Source organism: Chrysemys picta, chromosome 12 (assembly GCF_011386835.1).
Source record: "Chrysemys picta bellii isolate R12L10 chromosome 12, ASM1138683v2, whole genome shotgun sequence".
Classification (NCBI taxonomy): Eukaryota; Metazoa; Chordata; order Testudines; family Emydidae; genus Chrysemys; species Chrysemys picta.
Window position 1 is genome coordinate 45714550 of NC_088802.1, and position 24563 is coordinate 45739112.

The 24563-nt window shown below is 39.3% G+C and overlaps 1 protein-coding gene across 3 annotated transcripts in view; it reads right to left on the reverse strand.

Annotated features, from left to right (window-relative positions):
- The window catches only part of CA10 (carbonic anhydrase 10), a 324297-nt gene that overhangs the window by 12159 nt on the left and 287575 nt on the right, over positions 1-24563 (reverse strand). For all 3 annotated transcript variants that reach the window (XM_005305733.5, XM_005305734.5, XM_065563509.1), the window contains 2 exons: positions 5808-5903; positions 3129-3201 (listed from right to left, as the gene is read on the reverse strand). In XM_005305733.5, the coding sequence (XP_005305790.1) occupies positions 3129-3201; positions 5808-5903 (169 nt within the window). The remainder of the gene's footprint in view (positions 1-3128; positions 3202-5807; positions 5904-24563) is intronic.

Genomic DNA, 24563 nt, shown 5'->3' on the forward strand with positions numbered 1-24563 from the left:
GTCTATTTAAAAGAACAGTCATTTCAACCTGCTCAAATCCAATTCTTTGTGCTGAGCCACTGGCAGAAGAATAAAACAGGCATTTAAAATCCACTTTGGAATTCCAAGGGGGGGGGTTGTTGCGTCCATTTTAACCATTAATATTTTCTTACATTTCAAATTCCCCTTTTGACACATTTTGTCCTTGGGCTTATTATGTAACAGACTAAACATCTCTTACTGCGTTTTTAATCATTGCTTGAACTGCCCTACTTACAGTGCGCCTGACTTTGGACCCAATCTATACTTGTCATTCTGGCCATGCTCTCACTGAAGTAATTGGGACTAGCCATTTTGTTAAGAGTACACCAAGTATTCACTGAGGTTCCCTAAAGCGCAAGTTAAAAAAATCCCAGCTGTTAAATGCAGTATAGAAATCCTTGTAATATATGAAGTAAAATTATTTTTTCAGCAATGACACTATAATCCATCACCCCAGGCAACTTTAGAATTACTTTCAATAACTTTTTCACGTTCCCAATTTGCACTAAAAACACTTCTAATCAATACTTGTTACTGCGGAAAGTAAGCTCAATGTATTGCAGCGGCACATTGTGCACTGTGTGTGTCTATTTAGGGCTTGATTTTAACAGCTATGTGGGTCAATGTTAACCATAATTAAAATTTTAAAATGGGTCCAATAACATTAGACTATGAAATCTAAAACTACCTACGTTTTGCATTTTCACCTTAAATTCATGGCTCATCTCATGACCTAAATTCAGTGTGATTGGAACAGATTTCATAGTTCAAGGTTTGGTTTAAAAGAAAAGGAAAAACAATCAATGAAAGGTTAAAGAACATGGTATCTACACTCTAGACAGAAGCAGCTTCCCTCCCATGAATTTGGGTGGGGGGAGTATTTTGGGCGACAGAGGAGGAAGAGCTCCCTCTGTGGCATAGTCCAGATGTCTGTCTGACACCTGAAGAGCAGTTTGCTGGCCCAGGAATCCATACTTTGGGATTTGGAGAATCAGCAAGGGGAACACGCATCTCTTCCTTATCACTCCATAGGGAATCCTCAGAAAAGTTAATACCTTAACTACTTCTGTGCTGTGATTTATCCCTTCAGGGTATTCTAGGGGAAGTGGCTGGTGAGAGAAACCCTAGCATTTTAGCTACCAAGAAACTGTACTGTCTGCCAGGGTATTTGGGGGAAGGAAAGCAGACCATCTATGAACTGGGCCCAAACCCCTACTACTTCTCTAAGGGTGGGGAGAAAATCCTACCCAGTGAGGGAAAGATCTGAGGGAAAAAATTGTGAGGGGAGCCCTGTGGTTCTTTCATTTTCATAAGTACCTATAGGGGGAGAAGAAATAAGTTGCATATTTTTAATAGAGAGTAATTAACTATTGGAACAATTTACCTAGGGATATGGTGGAGTCTCCAGCACTTGAAGTCTTTACCTCAAGATTGGATGTCATTCTAAAATATATATGCTATTTTAAGATGTAGGAATTACTGGGTGAAATTCTATGGCCTGTACTATGCAAGAGGTCAGATTAGATCAGTGGTGGGCAACCTGCAGGCCATTGGGCCACACCCTGACGTGGCCTGCCAGGGTAATCCGCTGGCAGGCCTCAGGACAGTTTTTTTACATTGACTGTCCGCAGGCACGGTTGCCTGCAGCTCACAGTGGCCGTGGTTTGCCATTCCTGGCCAATGGGAGCTGAGGGAAGCGGTACGGGCTGCAGGGACATGCTGGCCGCAGCTTCCCACAGCTCCCGTTGGCCGGGAAGAGCAAACCGTGGCCACAGGGAGCTGCGGGCGGCCGTATCTATGGACGGTCAATGTAAACAAACTGTCTTGTGGCCTGCTAGCAGATTACCTTGACCGCAGGTTGCCCACCACTGGATTAGATGATCATAATGGTCCCTTTCTGAAATTTAATATATTAATCTTTTTCTCTCAATGTTGCAATCACTGTGGGGGAGGGAAAAAGCGGGTTTCCATAGGCGGGCATGATCCATCCTATAACAGGCAGCATGCATATAGTAAACATGTATTTAAAGGAAATTTTCCAAGCCTTTCACAGAGAAACCTGAGATCAGGCAAGTTTTGTTACAAATATGAAACTTGTCAAGGTTTAATGGATTTTTCAGAGAGCCTTGGAGAGTTTCAGGCTCAGTCCAAAGCAAATGAGGTTTGCCAGACTTTAAGGTTTAAAAGTAATCCAAACCCCTTGTGAGGTAAATGGTGGTAAACTCAATTTTATAGATGGGTAAGATGAGGCACAGATACCTTAAGTAACTTGCCCAAGGTCACAGAACTGGGAATAGAACAGAAGAGTCTTGATTGCCAGTCCCCTAGCTAACCACTGAACTACATATTCTCCCAGTTTTCAAAAGCAAAATGGGGCTAGGATTTCCAAAAGACGAGATTTCATTTGCTCAATCAAGATCTTTATATTTTCCTGCCTTAAAGTTACCTTCATTGTTAGCTGACATTTAAGCTTTAGTTTTCCATTCAATGGTATGGAATTACTGAACATTCTCACTTAAATGCATTCCACATACAACAAATGTACAATACTTATTTTCATGACATCTTCATACTACTACCATTATACACAGTAGCAATTCAGTAGAAATAGCATCTTTTTAAACACAATTAATAAAAAGGAACCATTGCTTAATATTGAATAAAATGGGAAATACCCACTTGCATGTTAAAAAACATGATCATGAAACAAGAAACTAGGTAATATTTTGTAAATTAAAATATGTTCTGATCTGATATAATTCACTGTTCCACATGTAACTTCCATTATTAACACAAATGCATTTTCCCCATTTAAAAATAGTATATGTTTATTTGTTGAATTTAGTTTAATTTATTGCTCTTTCAAACACAATATATGCTTTGAACTTCCAAGTATATATTATATGGACTTATGGCTCTACTAGGTTCTTTGATAATATTATGTCCCCAAATTTATCCCCAGGTCAGCTGGAAATGATAACTGGCAATACAAACCTTGTAGCTTTTGTTCGTTACTAGATGTCCCTCACATCCTGTGATTCACTAAATATATGCGTTTACATGAACTACATGCAGCTGATAGTCATGGTGAATAAAAAGAAACTTACTTTTATATGTTATTCTTGTTATGGTGTCTCTGTTTAGCATGCGATTTAGAAATGGATTTGATGATTCAGACACCTAAAGGAGAAAAATGAATAATGTCAAAAACTTTGTTACCACAAGCCTCACCTTTCAGGAAAAATATAGCTTGTGTATGTGTGTATATATAGAGAGAAAAGTATGGGAAAAAAGGCAGATACGTGATTGCTTTGCAGGGCTTTTGCGGGGAGAGGCATAATCAACTATAGATGGGTATGTCTCTAACAGAAGTGGTTAGAAAGTTTGCATCTAAATATAAATTCAATGGAAAATAGAAGGAAAAATTGACACATAGATAAAAATGTGAAATAGAGTCTCGATCTCATCATAATTGAATTGGGTGGATTTATGGGTGATTAGCACTCTACTTGGTATTCTCTCATAGAATATTCAGTGTCATATCATGTGACATCTCTTATATCTCCTATTTCAGACCTCATGCACCGGTCTCCTCCTCTCTCTGTTGTATCTATTTCTAGTCACTTTTTATCTTTATTTAGAATTATATGTTATCTGTGAGATTCCCAACACCAGGCTATGCGGACTACAAGGGAAGTCTGACTGAGTGAACTGCATACTGTGGAAGGTTGTATGCAGAATATTACATGTATTAGCATTTTATTTTTGCTATTCATCCTGGAATATTTTATTGCACTGTAAGTGGCAGAGCTAACAAGTGGTGGTGTCACTTAGGCCAGGCCCTCTAAAGTCCTATTTGTACAACACATTTATGTATCTTGGTTGGTTCTGTACCTGGCCTCCTGGTACTCTAATCAATTCTCTCTGCTATCCTCTCCTGTCTGGGCTACAGTATGTTTCTTAGCAATTGGATGAATACTGCTGTGACATATGCAGGTTTCAAAACACTTTTATTGTGAGGCTTGGAAATGTCATAAAATGTGTAATATAACCATTATGGGTCTGAACCGGAATCCCGCCTCCAAATGGCCCCCAAGCATTGCGAAAGTTCTGTTCTGGATCCTCACCATTTGAGGGACAGGAAACCTCTGAAATCCTTGTAGTTGTTTCCTCAGATTGTTTTCTCTCCTCCCCATGGAACAAGCAGGGGGATTCTCCCCAGAATCAGCTCATCCCCCAATATCAGGAGGTGGCCAGAGCCATGACTGATCGAGTGGTACATGGAACAGGATCTGGTGCATTCAGTGCTTTGATCTGTGAAATTTTTTTTTACCCCTCAACATTTAAACATACTGAAATATTTGGCAGTAGGTAACAGCTATGTTCAGTGGCCATCAAACACTGTGTCTATTTTGATGCACAATTATTTCAGGGAATGATTTACACTGACTCAGACATTCCAAACAAAACATGCACTGTCACTATATATGGAAGACAAAGACCCAAGTATCTGTGTGAAGGGAAACTACAAATCAGGTTCTACACTTGGGGTTATTCATTACATTAGGAGTGCACCTAAAGCAGTACACAGGAATCATGAAGTTATTCACACAGAACTGAAAATTGTGGGCAGTATCCAGGAGATGCATCAATTCTATCCCTTTGCACGAACTACAGTTAACTCACCGGGCTCGCCGAACAGTACAATATAACAGGGAGGAAAGAGATAACCTGAAGAGCTTTCTGACAAATACCTCAAATATTAGAGCTATACAAAAGGCAGCAAGGAGGTCGAACTTTCCAAGATAACTGGTGAAATAGATATTTGAGTTATGAGGTTGCTATTTTGACAGAAAGTTTGATCCTTCTAAATTTATATCCGAGTATACTAAAAGGGATTTTTTTTTAAACTGACTCTATCTAATTTCTGGGGACATTGGCTACATACTTTGAGGTGCAGAGTAAATCAGAGCATTGTTCCCCTAGAAGGAGCAGCTAATGTTTTGCAATAACAGTTACTAAGGCAAGGTGGAGGATACACAATGGTATAACACATGTATTGCCGCAAGGATGCAATAAGAGGAGAAGAGGATTCTGAAGTGTTTGAATAAACTGTGAGCTCTGAGTATTAACAATAGATGTAGAGGAGTGTAGAGGGTATGTCTGGTATGAAGGTTAATAGATAATCATATGGTCTTCTACCTGTCTGAAATGCAAATAAGTAAAAGACAACTAGATTTTCAACATTCTTTCAGTTTTGATAATCTAGGGTGTTTTAAATGACATTGGTAGGGAAACTCATTTCTTGATTTATAACCAGTCACCACTCCTCTAAAATGCAATTGTCCTCTCTCCCCACTCCTCACCCCCATGAGAAAGGGGTTCATTTTAATTATATACTCACTTTTGCATCTCTTCAGGACACCTCAAATTTGCAGAATTAATAACTTCTCTGAGCATTTTAACATGAAACTATAAACTGCTATAGCTGCTGTTTATTGTATCAAATATGTTAGTTTAACTGTATCTTGTCCTCCCCACAAAACTGTTTTTCTCCCACCTGGTGTGTTTTCCCCATTAGACTGCAGGCTCTGTGGAGCAGGGACAGTCTCTTTCATTATGAGGGTACAGTGCCTAGTGCAATGGGGTCTCTTGACTTCTGACTGAAGCAACAGGTGCGGACAGAATACAAATGATGATGACTAGTGCTAATTCTAAAATTCTGTTCACGGCAAAATCTCAGTAATTTAAACATTAGATAATATTTATGAAATTGAAATACTTACTTTCATAAATATAGAAACTACCACCAAGCCATTGGGACTTTTTGCAGCCTCTGTGACATTTGTATACAACTCATGATTATAGTGGATTAGTTGAACCTAAAAGATGCAAGAGGGGAAATTATCATTAAACAGTGGAGAATCATACTGTGCATTGTCTGCAAATACTATTTTGATATATAAGCTGATTGTTTTTATTAGGATCCCCACCATGCTAGTAAACTTTGTAACAGTGCAATTTTTCAGAGGTTTTTGCAACATGCATTATTTTAATAATCTCAGTGACCATCTGGCTCAAACTGGCATAGCACCAGGGTGTCATCTTCTAAATTGCTGTTAAGTGAATTTACCACATATGAAGTGCACTGCAGGGGTTGGCATAATTTCCCTGCTGCAACAACAGTTGCCATAGGCATCAAGTAATATGTACTCTTCAGCATCAGCTCAAACTCAGAGCTGTCAGGGGTTGAAATATTTGCACAAACATATAAGACAGAAAATGTTGTTGCGCTTTGTAGCTGTTTACAATTCAAGAGACTAATGTCATTGGCCAAAATTTTCCAAATTGGTTGCCTGGAGTTAAGCACCTGTCATTAACGCTTGTCTTCCCTTGTTCCTCCTGCTTGTTTGTTGCATCAACTTGGCTGCATCTTATCTTAATTTAAAATCTCTATTTTAGCTTGTCAGGCCCTTGGAGCGGGGATTGTTTCTCTTCCTGTATGTCTGTACAGGGCACAGCACAAGGGGCTCAGATCTGATTGGGGCCCTTGGATACTACTGTAATATAAATAATAGTAATAAATTGCCTGATTTTTCAGGGGGTGATGTATGCCCTTTACTCCCAATGTAGTCAGAGGGAACTGTGGGTATTCAGCATTTCTGACAATCAGGCAACTTACTGAGGTGCCTCGCTTTAGGCAACCAAGACTGAAAAATTAGTGCCACTGTTCCAGCATTTTTAAAAGCCTAGCATTCTGGAATTTAAACCCCAGACCCTCAGAGGGTGGTCATGATTTAAACTTAACTTAATGGGAGAAAAAAATCCACTGGCAATAAAAAAAACAAAAAACCTTCATGGCATAAAAAAGCATTTTTATGACCCCGACTGAACTTACTGTGATTCACTGTGTGCTAATTGGTGTGATATTATGCCAGGTACAGAGCATCATGTATGTTATGTAATAATAATAGATTTTAAAAAATGGCGGTCATATCTCATTAGGGTCTACATTTCTGTTTCTTTTGCAAATCCATAGAAAATGGGATTTATGAAGGGGGAGCTCACCAGCGATTGGGAGAAATGATCCTCCCCCAACATCAGACCAGCATTCTCCCTAGGCACTTCTATAGCTCAGACTATCATAGTGGCCACTACCACTTTGGTAGTATATGCATATCTCTACAGACCACATGGGCAGATGGAAAAGGACTGAGCTAGCCATTTACATTTTAGTATGCATCTGAATTCAGACTATCTGAATACTTGGACCTAAGATCAGCACAGAAAATGGGCAATATTTCCTGAACTTGGGAATTCTGATTTAAACTCAGATTTAAAAGTAAAAACCACTATGTTACATTGTGCTATCTGTTACCCTGGTGAAAATCTGGAGTGAATCCACTGAAGTCAAGTTACACCAGCTGAAATGAGAACACAAACTGACTTCTGTATATTAATATCAAATAATGTCGGCAAAATTAAACTTGGAATTTTGAATTTAAAGAAACTTTGAAAAGTTTTGTTCCATTCATACTACTTGAACTCACAAAGTTTATGTTCTGCTTAGCTCACAATATCAGATCAATATCAGACCAAAGGTTCTCTTTTACCTCCAAACGGCTAAAGTCTTTTATAGCCAGCAAAGAAGCTGCACCATAGAAGGCTTTCCTCCCATGAGATGATCATGGCCATGGAGAAAAATCTTGCTAAAATGGGGTTTAATAACCATAATGACTCTGTGCCTACGACAGATGGAATGCTTAGTGCCCCAGTTGTGCAAGGATACAGTAGCAAAGATTGGTGTAGCAAGAGTTACCTGACTTTTTTGTGATGTATGTATTAAAAATAATAATGTTAAGGCCTTTGTTTACCACCCAAATATGTATGTCCATTAATGTGTGAGCCAGCAGCAATCAAAGTTATGGCATACATTTCTAAATCAAGCATAACCTACCTGATTACTGCCTCATTAATCATAACTTGAGAAATAAATGATGCCTTATAAACTTTGGGAGTATTCAGTATTTTCCTATACAGTGCCTTGATTGCAAAATGCATCTGGCATGTTATGTGTAAATGCCTGATTTTGCTGCCTTGACTCATATAAAGAAAAACACCCAACCTGTACATACATGTTCAATAAAGGCATCATCATGCTCAGCCACAAGGATATTGGATGAGCTTATAAATTCCTGAAGGGCACAAGAGAATGTTTGCTTTAGTACGTTGAGCAGGCCTGGACCTTTAGCATACAGCGTTCCCTTTTACAACTCTCATTTAACGACCCAAAACAAAACAAAAAAATCTGAACGTGAGGGTCAAAATGGTGGTCAATGTGTTAATTTTTGACGATTTTTCTCCTCTGCTGGATTGTGAACTATCAGTTGACCTTTTTACAACTGGCACAGTAGGAAATTTTTAAGCAAGACAAAAACAAACAACCTGGAAGCAGGAAGAAAAAATGTCAAAGTAGGCAATGAAGTCATATTCTGAGCTTTGAGAGTCAGTAGAGTTGGAGGAAGCATTAACTATCCTATTGTGGCATGTCTTCTAAAGGTCTTGTAAAGAATTAATGAGTGTTTTCACTAAACTGCAAACAGAGGGTCTAGGCTCATTAGTCATCAGCTTGTGATGTTACTGAATTTTTATAACATCTTAGCCATAGGGACTGTGCCCTTGTTGACACTTTTAAGCTCAGCAGCATACATTCTGATTTTATTTACTAGCATTCACTCCAGCAGCCAAAGTCAATCAGTGAAATTGTGAGGAAATAGGTCATGAAATCTGCTTTAGATGGGATTTTCTTGTATAGTAAGTCCCTCAGTTACCTAGGTAAGCTTTGTTGATCTAATGAACCAAACTGTAAGACTGGCTGGACTGAGTAAAGTAAAGGTAAGAGACCAACTTCATCTTTCTTTTGTAAGTGCAATCCCCATTGAGGACAACTTGCAGAAACCGTGAGAAAACACTCAGCTCCCATTCCAGAGACAGAATTTGTAGGAACAAGACTAGTAGGTGGAGTGAAGGGAAATCATAATGCTGGAATGGGGCTCTACAGTCCATGCCAAACGTGTGGGCTCAAATTGTTAGGTGATTAGTGGGCATCTATGCATGTGTGAATTAACAGGCTTGATCTGATGGGAAATTGGCTGACTAGTTAATTTATCCACTGTTCTATAATGAATCTCTCTTTCCTATAATACACTCTGATCCAGAGGAACATTTGTACTTAGCGTGACCAGACAGCAAGTGTGAAAAATTGGGATACTTTTTGGGGGGGCGGGGTGGATAATTGCCTAGATAAGACAAAGCCCCTAGTATCGGGACATCTGGTCACCCTCTTTGTACTATTTGCTTGAAACCCCCTCACCTGTACCAGTGCTTCCAACTGGTGCCTGTTCCAATAGCCCTGCACACACACAGACTATCCCTCCTCCCACAACTGCTCAAATTGCTCCAGGGCTAGTCCCAAATAGTATGTTTTAAAAAAACAACAACAAAAAAACGGTTTCAACATAGGTTGGGGCCGAACTTCCAACTTTGCTAACTACCATAGTGTGGAATGAGCTACTGTTACTAAGAAGAGCTGGTTGAAAAATGGGAAATTCTTTCTGTGAAAATTGTTGCCGAAAAATGTTCCTTTTCCACAGTAAAAACACCGAGATTCAATTTTTTTTATGACCAGCTCTACTAAGTAGGGCCTTGATTAATCCACCTCTCCAATGAGGTAAAAGAATGGACAGTGAGAGGCCATGGTGGGAATGACTTAGGCTTTAGTACCATGATTAGTCACTCGGCCAAAAAGAAAAAATTACCAAATAAATCGAGAGAGACACAACGTGGGTGAGGTAATATCTTTTATTGGACCAGCTTCTGCTGGTGAGAGTGACAAGCTTTTGAGCTCCACTTGTCTCTGAAGCTTGAAAGCTTGTCTCTCTCACCAATTGAAGTTGGTCCAATAGCAGATATTACTTCACTCACAAGGTTTTCGTATCTTGGGACCAACTCTGTCTGCTGCAGCAACACTGCAACCAATACATCAAAAACAGTTAAAAATTCAGATTGTATCAGCTCTCCTTCTCTTCTCTCCCCTCCCCCGGAACTTAAATTCTATAAACAAGTAATTTGCATATGAACAAATCCTTCCAACTACCTGTTAATCAAAAAGTCCCTTTGGATGACACTGACCTGCCAAACAGCACTGTATATTATAAAGATTAAAACCTTCTAAAGCATTCATTTCATTCCCTTTGTTCATAACATGTTAATTAACAACAAGAATCAATTTATGTTAGTAATTTCTGAATATGTAGTCATACTGGAAATATACACCAAATACAATCTCCAAACAAGCAATTTCCTCCATCAAAATCAAGCTGATAAGCAATTTAGTTAAAATGCATTGCTAAATAGCCCTGATTCTGCTCCCATTGCATACATTGGCAAAACTCCCATGGGACTGGCATTGAGGAGACACACTGATCTCAGTTCTCATGATATTAATTGACTACATCAGACATTTTAATAACCAGATTGGCTTAATTTTTTAAGGCAACTAGATTTAAACTCTATTTATAATGACAACCCAACTACTCTAAATCAACTGAGCAGATGGGGGATTGCAGCTACTTCAATTTAATTCCAGCACAAGAAGTTCATTGTATTACAAATGTGGTTTTTTTTGTTTTTTGTTTTGTAAAAAGAAGCTTTATGCTGAGGATCCCCAAATGTGCTTGTCTCCAATAACTGGGTATTCACCTACAGGCTACTAAACTGGTTGAGGAATTAGTTTTTGAAAACGATTCCCCAAATATGCAGAAACATAAAAATTGTATAAAGAAATGGGGTGTGTGTGGGTGAGAGAGAGAGACAGTGAATGAGTGTGCATTAATTTTGCAGGTTTTGCCTTTAAGGAAAAGACCTACAGAATTTAATATGGAGCGTTAAACTTTCTACAGAATTTTTGAAGGAGCAAAATGCTTGTTAATTTAATTCAGGGCGACCCAGAGTCCTCAGAGTACAGACTCCTCACCTTTATTTTCAAGCATCTTTAGCTTTATCCACTAAGTAAACAACTGTTTTCCCACAGCTGCAGATGAGGGTGTGTAGTCTGAGCTGAATCAGACACTGCTGTTTTCTTTGTTCTATTGCTGCTAGCTGGTTTTGAAATACTGTTGTCTGCTCCTTTCAATTATTCAGTCTGAGGAGAAATTGCAGACACCGAGTTCTGAAACAGATGTTGTCTAGATTCGAATTTGTACCAATCTCATCCACCAGTGTAGCTGTACCAGTGCAAACTTCTAGTATAAACTGCTATAAAGCACGGTTTGTACCAGTGCAGCTTGCCTTGCTTTCAAGTAGGGGCAAGATCCACCAGTGCAATTTTCAGTTTACCCTCTCAATAACAGGAGTTTGTTTGCATACATGTGGCTGGCCACTAATGGCTGGAATCAAGCCAAATTCCCAGGGTAGGCAGGCTCCTACTATCCAGTATTGTAATTGGATTTAAGGTAACTTCTTGTATGAGCTTTCTGTATTGTGCAGTTTGTGTGGCTCCACCATCTTGGCTGTCCTCTTGATCCAGCTGCCTCTCCCAGGCCTTTTTATAGTATTGTCTTAGTGCTCGAAAAGTTTTCCACAGGAGCAAAAAAATTAGCAGTTGAAATGAGAATCTCAAAAGGATTCAGCCAGGAGCTCATGGAGACACTGCCCTGCTAGATCACATCATATATAAAAGGTTTTGATATTGATTATCTCCTAGATCGTTACTGCTGCAGTTGTAACCAGTGGAAATCCTTGGAGAGAGTTCTGGCAGGGCAGTGTTTTCTGTTTGAGGAAGGATCCTTTTCCCCATTGGTCCAAAAGAGCCCAGATTTTTTTAACCTTCAGGGCACCCTGGAAGGCCTATCAATACTCTGGGACTTTTCCAGGAAGAATGAGGTGAGGTATTTAAGGTGACTGTATTATGGTAACTCTCTGTGGTAACTCTCTGTGTTATGGACTAACAGCTTTGTAGGTTGTCCTATAGGTGGCGTATTAGTCTGTTGTTTTTTCTCTTAAAGATATTTATCCTTAGGTTGTATGTTTTATATTCATACAGTGCTTTGGGATTGGAGATATAATTAATACATTTAAATATTAATTATAAAATAGTGGATACATTAAAGAATTTCACAGTTGATCACTTAAGGTCACAGTACAATGAACATGGCAGTGCTACAAGGGTATTTTGTTTTTCCCACAGAAGAACTTCATATATTTTTCACTGCACTAATGTTTTATTTATTAGGATGTTCTTCAGTGTTAGGCATGCAGGTCTTTTTTTTCTAGTTTCTATATACAGAGTGGTCACTTTCAAAGCGTCCCATATGCAGCAGGCCTATATAGAAAATCCTGGTATAGAATTCTATAGGATGGTTTAAAAAGATATAATTCTCTATTAAAATCTATAAATCTTCAGAGTAACTTCTATAGAAACTTGTGAAATACCTATTGTACTCTATCGGTTTAATCCCTATAACAGGGGTCGGCAACCTTTCAGAAGTGGTGTGCCGAGTCTTCATTTATTCACTTTAATTTAAGGTTTCGCATGCTGGTAATACATTTTAACGTTTTTTAGAAGGTCTCTATAAGTCTATATATAATATAACTAAACTACTGTTGTATGTAAAGTAAACAAGATTTTCAAAATGTTTAAGAAGCTTCATTTAAAATTAAATTAAAATGCTGATCTTAAGCCGCCGGCCTGCTCAGCCCGCTGCGGGCCTGGGGTTCCGTTCACCTAGGCCGGCAGCAGGCTGAGCGGGGCCTGCGGCCGGAACCCCAGCAGGCAAGGGGCCGGCAGCCAGAACCCCAGGTTGGCAGCGGGCTAAGCAGGGCCGGCGGCTGGGACCACAGCTGGCAAGGGGCCGGCAGCCAGAACCCCAGACCTGCAGTGGGCTGACCCCTGCCCTATAATATTCAGTAGGACTTTTCCATAAAGTGTGGTGCTTAGGCCCTATAGAGTTAGGCTTGTTCCTTAGACAAATCTCACCTTTCAAGTGATGGCATTGTTCTTTTTTCTTTAACAAACTCAGTCAATATAGTGAGGAAAATCCCTTTCAGTTCTGCTTTGCGTTTCAGGGCTCTTAAACAATATAGAATCTTGGTATATGCTATTGATTTCCTTCGGAAGATTCTCCCACTAAGATCAATTTGCCATAGAACAACAGATAGTTCTTTGTTTTCCTTGAGCAACAGAAGGTGTTTTTTTTCAGGGAGAGGGAGGGAATTAAGATTAATCACTCTCATTTTAGTCAAGGAAAATCCAAAATGTGTCCTTGTTCCATTTCTTCCAAGAATGTGCATTGGACCAGAAGTGCGCACACAAGTTTTTAGACATCTGAGGTTGGCAGCATAGGGAGTATCAGTATGAGCTGACTACAGTATATTAGGAGTAGTCTACTACCCCGTGTCCCATGCACTGAGTTGTTTACATGCACTGCTCTGGTAAGGCTTCCTACTGTTGACATTATAGATCAGTTTCTGGCTAATGTGGGGGAAAGGGCTTAACTCCCTCCCCTAAGAAGCATGTATGTATATATGTGCGTGTATATCATTAAAAAGCTTAATTATTATGCACGTATATTTTGCCTGAGACCAGCTCGAAATACTTAAATTACGTTGCTCGGATGTTCACATGTCAGGTGCAGTTCTTTCTGGGTGCCAAGAGATACTCAACTTGAGTTTTCTCTTGATCTCATAGCCCAGTAAAGCCTGCTGCATATCTGGTCATATGGAATGCTTCCGTTGTGGCATTTGGGCAAGAGGAGACTGCTGTGCTAGCTTTCCTGGAGACCACAAATTCTATGGCTTCTATTCAGCAATCTTTTAAAAATACCTGTGAAATATGGTGGTTTAATCTTGTGTGCATACGTAATACCATGATACACGTTAGATCGCTGCAAGGGGACAATACAAGGTTCTTTAGCACTGAGATATGGAGAATGATTAGACTGATGGAATTTAAAATCCCATAGTCCATTACACAGAACGTTCTCCTTACTGCGGTTGGGAGTAATGGAAATAACCTTTGTCCTACCTGCAAGTGTTATAATTGAGCATATAACCATCTTGATTTGTAAATGACAAGGACCTCAAGGGAAGGGAATGACAGCAGGGAACAGCTAATCTGTAACCGTAACATTTTTTATTATACTATGCTGCCCAATAAACTGTTGTGACATCTGATTTAGAGTGAACACAGAGTACAGAGCACATTTCCAGCTCAGCAGGAAAGGAGAAGTAAACTGAATTGCTCCGGTAGACAAGTTAAGTGTTTTGATGCAAAGTCTTTACAGCAAGTGACTAAGATCTCATTAAGGAAAATATAGATTTTTTTTTGTATATACAAGGTTTATTAATAACAGTTAAAGATTTAAATTTGAATGTAATCAGCATCCATTCAGTAATGAAAGTGTAATGAATTAAAACCAAGAAATAAAGTATTTGACTGTCGTATCTTAAAATACAGATGTTGCTACAGTTCTTTTAAAACAGAGCTCAGGAAGGGGAGAGAGGTCAGAATTCTTTTGTCACATTCATTCTCTGGATCTGAACTTAGTTTATTGTCCTCACTTTGTGAGGGAGATTCTGAAATTTCTGTGATGTCCACAGACATTACCATCTACTTTTTTTTTTTTTAGACAGTCATTTTTAGATATGATCTAAATCAGGGATTCTCAAACTTCATTGCACCGCGACCCCCTTTTGACAACAAAAATTACTACATGACCCCAAGAGCAGGAACCAAGGCCTAAGCCCCACTGGCCTGGGCTGGGGGACCAAAATCAGAGTCCCATCGCTCTGGCGGGGAGGTCCAAAGCCAAAGCCTGAGCCCCATCGCCCCCGATGGGGGGTGGGGGGTCAAAGCCAAACGGCTTCAGCCCCAGGAGGGGGGCCTGTAATCTGAGCCCTGCCACTCTCAGCTGAAGCTGTTGGGCTTTGGCTCCGGGCCCCAGTAAGTCTAACGCCAGCCCTGGCGACCCCATTAAAATGGGGTACCGACCTACAGTTTGAGAACCCCTGGTCTAAACAAGTTAAAGAAAGTGTGTGTCCTGCAAGACATTATGGCATTTGGCCACTGTGAGTGATAGATTGGGTTTCTTAGCACATTTGATCTTGCTTGCTGTTGTTCCGTCTTGCCAATAACACCCATCACTTCAGGAATTGACGATGATGCAGTGGAAGGTGCCATCTGGCTGATGCTATGACATGGGGCTAAGCCTGCAAGGGTCAAAAGGGCCTAAATGCTCAGTGGCTTGAATGGGATGTGAAGATGGACAGTTCATTTCCTTTCAGGATCAGGTCTACACTGACCATCTGAAAGCACTTCTGTTGCAAAATATAAAAATATAGCACTCCAAGTCAGTAGATGCTGTTTCAGTAGCTGAGCTAGTATTTGGGACTATGTGTATTTTTTTTCTACTGCTGTCACTAATTTCTAAAAATTTGCATTTTTTTTCAAAACAGGGTTTGAGCCACTATATGTTTGTTAACAAAATTCGGTGAAATGATCTACAGACTACATTAGAACACATGCTCTGAGCATTCTTGACACCTGTAGGGATGTCCATATGCGTACAAGAATGTCTGTCTCTCCAATTCTTTACTATATAAATGACAGAGTCAGTATTGGTAAATTCCAGGTCTTAAAAAGTTTTTTGAGTTTATTTCATGCACTGTATTCTTTGGACAACTTCTCATTTATTATTTTCTTAAGCTTTTCCTTACAGTGTGCTTGGTACTGTATAAGGCACAGATACCAGGACCAGATGCCCAAGAGAACTTGCACTCTAGAGTATCATAAATAGCCAGCTTTTTGAAGACATGTAAAAGAAGAGACAATATTTCAGCTGCATTTTCCATTAGATCAAAAAAATCTGCCCGGGTTGGTATAAGCTTGAACAAATCCTTAAAAACACATAAAAGCAAATGTATTTGTTTATACTGATCTCAAAAATATTACACCTCTATCTCGATATAACGCTGTCCTCGGGAGCCAAAACATCTTACTGTATTATAGGTGAAACCGCGTTATATCGAACTTGCTTTGATCTGCTGGAGTGCGCAGCCACCCCCCCGAGCGCTGCTTTACCACGTTATATCTGAATTCATGTTATATCGGGCTGCGTTATATCGGGGTAGAGGTGTATTTGAGCCTATTAGCCAATAGATTATTCTTCCACCTTAGATCCATGGTCCTCCTTAATGAACAGCCTTAATTGTTTCTCAAGGAACAACTTGCAGGCCCTTGTCAAATGATGAAGATACTTTCTGGAGTTACCAAAACAGTATGAGGTACTTCAGAAAGGAGAAGGTAGATTATAGTTTGCCATAGTCTGTTATAGCCTGGAGCTATACCTTAAGTAATATTTTTGTGCTGTATTGCCTTCTTCTTGATCTTGCTATGAAACAATATTGCTATTACTTAATAAAAAGAAAATAAATAATTACAAAAATTACATACACCTTTTTTTAATCCTCTCATTGGGTGAATCCTGGATCTATTGAAGCCAAGGGCAAAACTCAAACTGACTTCAGTAGAGCCAAAATTTCACCCTTGGGGTCCAATCCTGCAGTCTCTCCAAACACTCCTCTCAAGGAGATTAAAGGTTGGAAGACTGGGTACTAGAAAACATTTTAAATGTTTTTAAATGAAAACACTTTAAATAGTTAAGAGTTATGATGCATGTTAGTTGTCTTTTTGCAAAACTAAAACATCTGTCTCTCTCTCACAGGGTGATCCACCAAGAAATATTAATGTTGCCCAAGATGCTATTATCCACACACTCCTTATTAATTAATCCATACATCTACTTGTCTTTTGTTGTTTTATTTTGCTAAAATCACAGCAGTGGTATGCTTTTATATGTTGGTGTATTGGTGAAATAAATTTTACACGACCACCTAGACTTCCAGTAGTTTACTTAACATTTTATCACACTACTGTGTGGTTTCAAGATTAAAGTAGATTAAAAAGATTAATTAAATTTAATACAGCAAAGAAGCAGAATGCCAAAAACATCTGTTTCACATCATTTTATTTTATAAATCTCTAGTACCTTTGGCATCCTCACTGTATTAAAAATAAAGTTGTTTAGCCTCTTGGTGACAAATTGCTGTTTGCTTTTTATTGCTTTAGCCAGTTATTGTATGTCTTAAAAAAAAGGGGGGGGGGAAGCAGCCCCACAGTACGGGCATCATTAACACTGAATTAATAGTCGTCTCATCATCTAAATACATAACAGTATGCCACCAATTACCCTAAATAAATAAGAAAATATAGGATTCTAGTTTTTCCTTTCAAATAGACTAGGGCTAGGAAAATGCAGTTAAAAGAGGAGCTCGGTCTTTTATTAGCTTGTGAAAAGATACCTGTACAAAGGTGTTTGATATGAAATGCAATAGTCAGTAGTTAACTCTGTACCTGGTTGTGAAACCTACATAAAATATTATGCACTGGGAATTAATACTTAAGCTGCAGATGACAGAAAAAACTTCATTATGACCAAATGGTGATATTACTGCCAAGTAATGGCTAGTAAGCTTTGTCTGTGATTCCCCTGCAAGGAGCTAACCTCATGAGTTACTCTCATCATATGACCTTCTTCAATTAATTAACAGTTGCTGCTTAGGTTGCAAGTAATTACCTCTTATTATATTGAGACATACAAATGAAGGGTGAGTGAGTGTCTTAAACTTTCTGGTGCATCTGTTCCAAACAAATGGGAATGGCTGTTTCATGGTATTTTAGATAAAGATCAACCGCAAACTTTTTATGTTGCTCCCTGAGACACTGCCCTTGCTGCATCTCCCATCAACATGTGCAGGGGTTTCTGACCAAAGAATGCTACGTGTAATTTTAACTATTCTTTCATGTCAAGTACACTAGATGCTCAGACACCATGCCTAGATAGGATGTAGCTTTTATGTATCCAGTTGCATTATAGGGCTCTAATTTTCTGGAAGAATTGTGCATGTCCTAGCAGTCAATCCATGAAGTGGCACATATGGTTTCTACAAATAAGAAAAATGATGCAGTGATGGCCCGGACTAATTTTTTGGTCACTGTGTTACCATGAGACACTGTTTCAAAAGGAGACTGGTGCTTGGTCATTGTGTGATGGAATTGCATTAACAATGCCATTCTCTCACTTAGTATGTGTAAACCAGTGTAGCTGTCTGTTTATCCTGTCAATGGAAAAGTACCATATGCAGATATTCCTGTACAGTATAAGTGATGTGCAACAGCAAACACAGATCAAAGAATAAAAAAAATGAGAGGAGGATTTACACACTGACATTAATCATTGACTCAGGCTGGTTAAAACCTTCACATTGACAAAAAATCCTCTACACCAATCTGCAAAAAGTCATTAAATTCAGTGTTGACTTGATGGTCAAATAAATTAGGAACAAACAAAAAAGGAGAAAAGAATTCAACAGTTTTGCCTATGACGAGTATATGTTTGAATTAAGAATATTTTCCAGTGACCCCCCCCCCCAAAAAGTGAAATAAATGGGCAAAGGTTCTCAAAATTTAAGTTACCATAATGCTAGTGCATGAGACAACTGGAAAATGAAACTGATGCGTGACCTGTCTATTTTCACTGTCCAACCTAGGTAAACTAGTAAAAAGAAAACTCACAAAGAAAAATATACTAGATTAAAATATTTCTTTCAATTTTAATAATCTATAGATGTTATAACACAGGTAAAATCTTCCTTGAAAAGCAGATTTTTACTGTGAAAGTGTAACTTCTTTGCAAACTTAGGAAATACAGCCACATGCGTGTTTGCTGCTTGGCTTACTGGCAAATGGTTCTCTTAAATGCTTTACTCTTCAGATAGTCCAGTGGTTAGGGCACTAGACTAGGATTTATTAGTCCCTGCTGTGCCACAGATTTCCTGTGTGATGTTCAGAAAGTCATTCAGTTTCTGTGCCTCAGTTTCTCATCTGTAAAGTGGGGATAAATATTACTACCCTGCCTCACGGGTTATTGTGTAGATGAATACGTGAAAGATTACTGAGGTGGTCAGGTAGGTTCTACATTAAAGTGGATCCATACAAGCTCCTAAGATAGACAGCATACCCAACACTATTACAAAGTCTGACTTCTGTCACAGAGCACGCGTCTCCTAGGGCTGTGCAAAGGCCTGTTTTGAAGGTGTTGCAAGGCCCCCAGAGGATAAATGGCCTGAGCAACAGCATTGCAGAGCACTTGGATCTCAAAAAGATGAAGAGTGATAATAGGGAAACCTTTAAAAGGCTAATAAGAGTGGGAAACAATAGGAAATGGATATAAATGTTGGAGACTTCAGCATCAAGTCTTCAAAAATAGGCTGAGAGCTCCAATGAATAAACATTTGAAGCACAGCTTGATTAAAAATAGCCAACAGCGTTCTGGAATGAATGTTTTATTAAATTATTGAAGTTCCTTTAGGATATTAATATTGTGGTAGATGAGATGATATATTACAGAGTAAGATTTCTGGCAATTGTTTGAGAAAATTTCACAGTGGGATTTTGGTGTAAGGTGCAGAGTCAGAAATTAAGAGGAGAGATGGCACAGTGGGTTAGATCTGCCTACAGGGCAGAAAACAAAGGATATCCCTAAATGGTATCTTTGCTAGCTTACAAGAAGTTTCCAGGTACAACAAACTTTTGTTGTTTATGTAAATTGTTTTGAATAAAAGAGATTTGCAAATTTGTAGAATGAAAGTAATTGTGAAAGCATGAAAAATAATTAACACCATGAAACCAAAAGGATGTGAATCATTTTTAAGAACCTGAGATAACAGATGAGAAAATTTAGTTGAAGGCAGACAAAGGTAGAATGTGTCTTACAGCAAAGAACCAAATGGGGGTGGCGGGGTGGGGTGGGGGGGGAAGAAAAGCAGTTGCTGAATGAACTGAGTTGCATTATACTGATCAGGGAAGAGAACTGGCACTTAAGGAAAAATAAAACATATGAGTCTAAAAGCCTTAAGGTAGTTTCAGTGAAGAAAGGAAGTAGGAGGTTGATATCCACTGCTGGAAGAATGCAGTACAGTATTAGTCAAAGAAAGTAAAACTATATAAAACACACAAGTGTTTGCTTATTGTAAGAACACATGCTTCAGGATTCACTCCAAAAGGGACTGACAAATGCCTTTTGACCACCTGAGAGAGAAGGTGGGAAGAGCCGTTCACTACAGCACATACCTGCACATTTTCTCTTACTAATTAAAAAAAGAAAGGGGGAGGAGGGAGGTCATTTTGCTACCAAAAGCTTCCCAATATAATTAATTATACTTCAGTGGCATCACCTCAGCCAGTCAGAGCACAAGGATGCTGTATCGATTCTAACTCACAGCTGTAGCTGTAATTTTTTGTAACCGTATTGTATGCAAACTCCTGCAGACTGTTTCATATCATCCCTCAGAACTCTGCTCCATATGCCCACAATAATGAGGCTGCCTCAACTTCTCAGTTTCATCTATATAACAAAGAAACCCCCTGATAATGGCTCCAAAAATGGATTCATTACACATTTCAGTACAAAAGTAACCTTCCTGCTGACTCAGTGATAACTGATTCCTTGGCTAACCAAACACCAAAGCTGCCTGCTTCCGAGTTTATTTAGCTCAGGATACATTTACATGCCTGTAAACAGGAGCCATCCTGAAATGATCCTCTAAATACTCTGAGAAGGATAAAAATAATTTTTTGCCTTTAAAAAAAAATCAGGAGTACTTTGTCTCTTCTTTTGCTCCTATGATGTAAAGGTCAATGAAAGAGGGCCAGCAACAAATTAAAACTAACCAATAACTTAGTTTTTTATCAAATGAAGTTGTGCTATCTGATGTATTTACATACGTAGGTTTGAGCTATGAATTAATCGGAGAGGTGGACTGGATGGTTCAGGGGATGGGTATTGGAAATGAGTTACACTGAAGGACTCATCACAAAAAAACCAATAGCATTAACTGCCAATCTCAGTAGAGAGACCAATGACTGAGTGGATATGGAGACATGGACTTACCAAAAGTAACTCGTGCATTTCCTACATTGAGACTAGACTACTGAAACTTTCTTTACCTGAGCTAGCACATGAGCTAGCTTTCTGAAGAGAGCAGAACAGCATGAAATGCACCCCACTGGCATTCTGCACTTTGCAATGACAGCAAGTTGAATTTCAGGTCTAGTTCAAGGAGGCTGTCCTCATTTTGAAAGTCCTGAATGAATAAGGGTCAGGCCCAATTGCTTCTATTTTCTGTGTTCAGTATGAACTGCAAAGTCAGAGACAGATTGTATATCCATTCAATCCTTGGAGGACTCCACTGAGGTTGCCAGGTAGTACAATTTATTTTTCTGATGAAATCATCAGTGTAACTCATTGCCAATTCCCAAATCTCATAAACTCATAGCTTACATAGTCATATATACGGAAATATGTTGGATGGTGCAACTTGGCTTGAAGCAGGCCCGAGTATGGGTTGTTTTTCTTATATTCTGCTTTTCCCTGGCTTTCATGAAATCTAGCACCTTGGGGGAAAGAAGAGTTGCTGATGTTTTTTAAGCAGGTAAAGCAGAATTTTTTAATGTTTAAATAACAATTTCAAGAAGGTTCCTGTTGTACAAGTAGGTAAAGTGTATCCTGATTTCAATAAATTGAAGCAGAAGGCTGAGTTGTTTTGTTAGCCCAGGAAACAGTTATCACCGAATTAGCAGGAAGAATTGTCCAGTAATTTTTGTACTGAAATGTGTAATAAGTACATTTTTGAGACCTAATCAAGGAGTCCTCTTTTGTTCTCTGCATGACATTGAGATGCTGAGGCAGGTTCATTTTTTGTGGGCGGGGCGGCTCCAGGCACCAGTGCAGCAAGCGCGTGCCTGGGGCGGCACGCCGCGGGGGGTGGTGTGCCGGTCGCCATGAGGGCAGGAGTCAGGAAGCCTTTGGCGGCATGCCTGCGGGAGGTCCGCCGGTCCTGCAGCTTCGGCGGCAATTCGGCAGCGGGTACGCTGAAGGCGCGGGACCGGCAGATCACCTGCAGAAACGCCGCTGAATCGGCCTGACTGCTGTGCTTGGGGCGGCAAAAAACATAGAGCCGCCCCTGGTTGTGGGCATATGAGAGGGCATAGGCATGCGACTAGAGCCAGTTACAAAGGGAGTCTTTTGACTCTCTTGATCTCAAGGACTATTCCACTAGAGACAGCAGCAGTGGCAGATTAATGATTTTGCCACCTCAAGATTGAAGCAAAAAAACCCCCAAACAAACTAACTCTGAGAAGGGCTGATGTGCCGAAGGAGGGGAAAAAAAAAAAACTTCAGAGCGCACAAGCTGCCCCCACAAATTTGCCGCCCTAGGCCTAGGCGATAATACACTGCTGGACAGCAGCCATGCTAAAGAGGGTGGCAAAGAGAGGCAGGGAGCAGGTAAGGCCAGACCAGCCCTCTCTGCTGGCCAGAATGCAGTGGGAATGTGCTCTCCACTCCTTTTAATGATTGGGGCCTGGGTCACACTTGCCGGTGCACCTGGGAGACACTGCACTCACAAACCGTGGTGCAGCTCTGCAACAACCTTGATGTAGGGCTGTGACTTAATGCCAGAGTTCAATTCTGAATTTGTGTCAGTTTCATGAGATTGTGCCCTGGACAAATATTTATCAATATGTTGGAGTACACTGGCAATTTCATCCACTAGCAGGGACGATGCCATATCATTTTTAGAGCTGAGTGAAAACATTATTAGTTTCAAACACTATTTCTTGTGGATTTTGGCATTTCCGCTCATCCAATTATTATTCAAAAATAAATGATTTATTATTTGACCCATCTATAGTTAGAACCTTTCATTAGTTTTGATACTGCACCAGTCTCCAACTCTCTTACTCAGTTTCACTATACTTTGGTACAGTGAAAGAGAACATTCTTGTTGGTACACAGATGAAATAGTGCTGATTGTTATGGCAGATAAATTCAAGATTATTGAAACGTTGTACTTAGAATATTCTTTAACCATAATAACTGCCAAATTGCAGATTAGGATGACAGTATGTATTACCTAGTATATCATGTGCACATCATTATATAAGTATTTACTTTTGTTATGGTGTATTGCCCTATTTGTTATCATGTGTTAAGACATGCTAGGTTGTAATGATTGTATATAAACTTGGATTAGATTACTCATTCCTTGAACTCAGATACTGTTGTCTTCTGTTACAACACATTTTGAGTTATGGAGCAATAGTGCAGATGCCCCATTGTCTTGATAAAATATCTAATTATTTATCTATGATACAAACAAGAATTTGTACTGTATGAAATATAATATGAATGGAGCCATTATACATCTTCTATTCACATTGTAACAATGTCAACTGTTTGCTAGCCTGTTGTGAAGAAAGACTCCTATGTAAGAGTATGGAAGTGGAAACAGCATGCCATTGAACTGAAATCTAACAAAAGATTGATTTCTGATGGAGGTGTGATATTAATCGGTGTAGTTTTCATGCAAAGCATATAGTTCACTAATTGTAATTCATTGATTATATTTAATTAAGCCTTTACTGTGTAACAAAATATGTCACCATCATCTTGCCCTTACAAAGAGAAAATTAAAGTAGCCAATCTGATAATACCAGTTCATCACTGCAGATATAAAGAGAGAGAGAGAGATACAGAAGAACACTAAAGAATAAAAGGCTAACTCATTTCACTTTTTAAAAATTCCACTGAAGGAAGCTCTGTTTAGAGATAGAATTTTGTCTGTTATGTTCTCTGATCTCCCCAGGAAAAAGTTTCCAAATTGTGTTCAAAACTGCCAGTTTCTGAGCAAGCAGCATGAAGAGGTTTTTCTGGGAGAAAGGTTCAATAATTAAAATGAGTCAATACCGATGAGCAGGAGGGTGGTTTGATCTAGTTCAGAAACTGACACTTTCCAGCAGGAAAAAAAATGCAGTCTCTATGATAAATTATTTTGTGTAGAACAGAAGTCAAGTAGAAGAGAATCATCCTGGAAGAAAAGAGGGCAGGTCACCGGGGGAATTGGTTTGTTCAAATAATTGTGAGCTTGAACAAAAGAAATAAGATTTCTAGGACAACTCCAGATAGAATCTATAAGTCTCCTGGGGTGAGATGTAAAATTGTGTTCCTGACTACTTCCGGTCATTAAAGATCTCATGGCACATTTTCTGAAAGCTGCAGTGTTGACCCTGGTCAAATTCTAACTTGGATAATGAATTTTCTGCTTAAATTTCCCCCTGTTGTTTCAACTAGACATGATTATCCTGTTCATTCATCCTTTGCTTTCGTGCAATGGTTATGATAACCACATGTGCCCGAAAACTGGGGATGTACCTGTTAGCTATACAAACATCAGGGCTTTGTCCTGTCCTTGTTAACCCTCTACAGCCTCTGGCCACCCCAAGGAAATGACAGCTGAGTTGGTGAAATTGACCACAGGCTGGCTAAGCAGATGTGCATATCAGGGACCAGTCTCCATTAGACCTG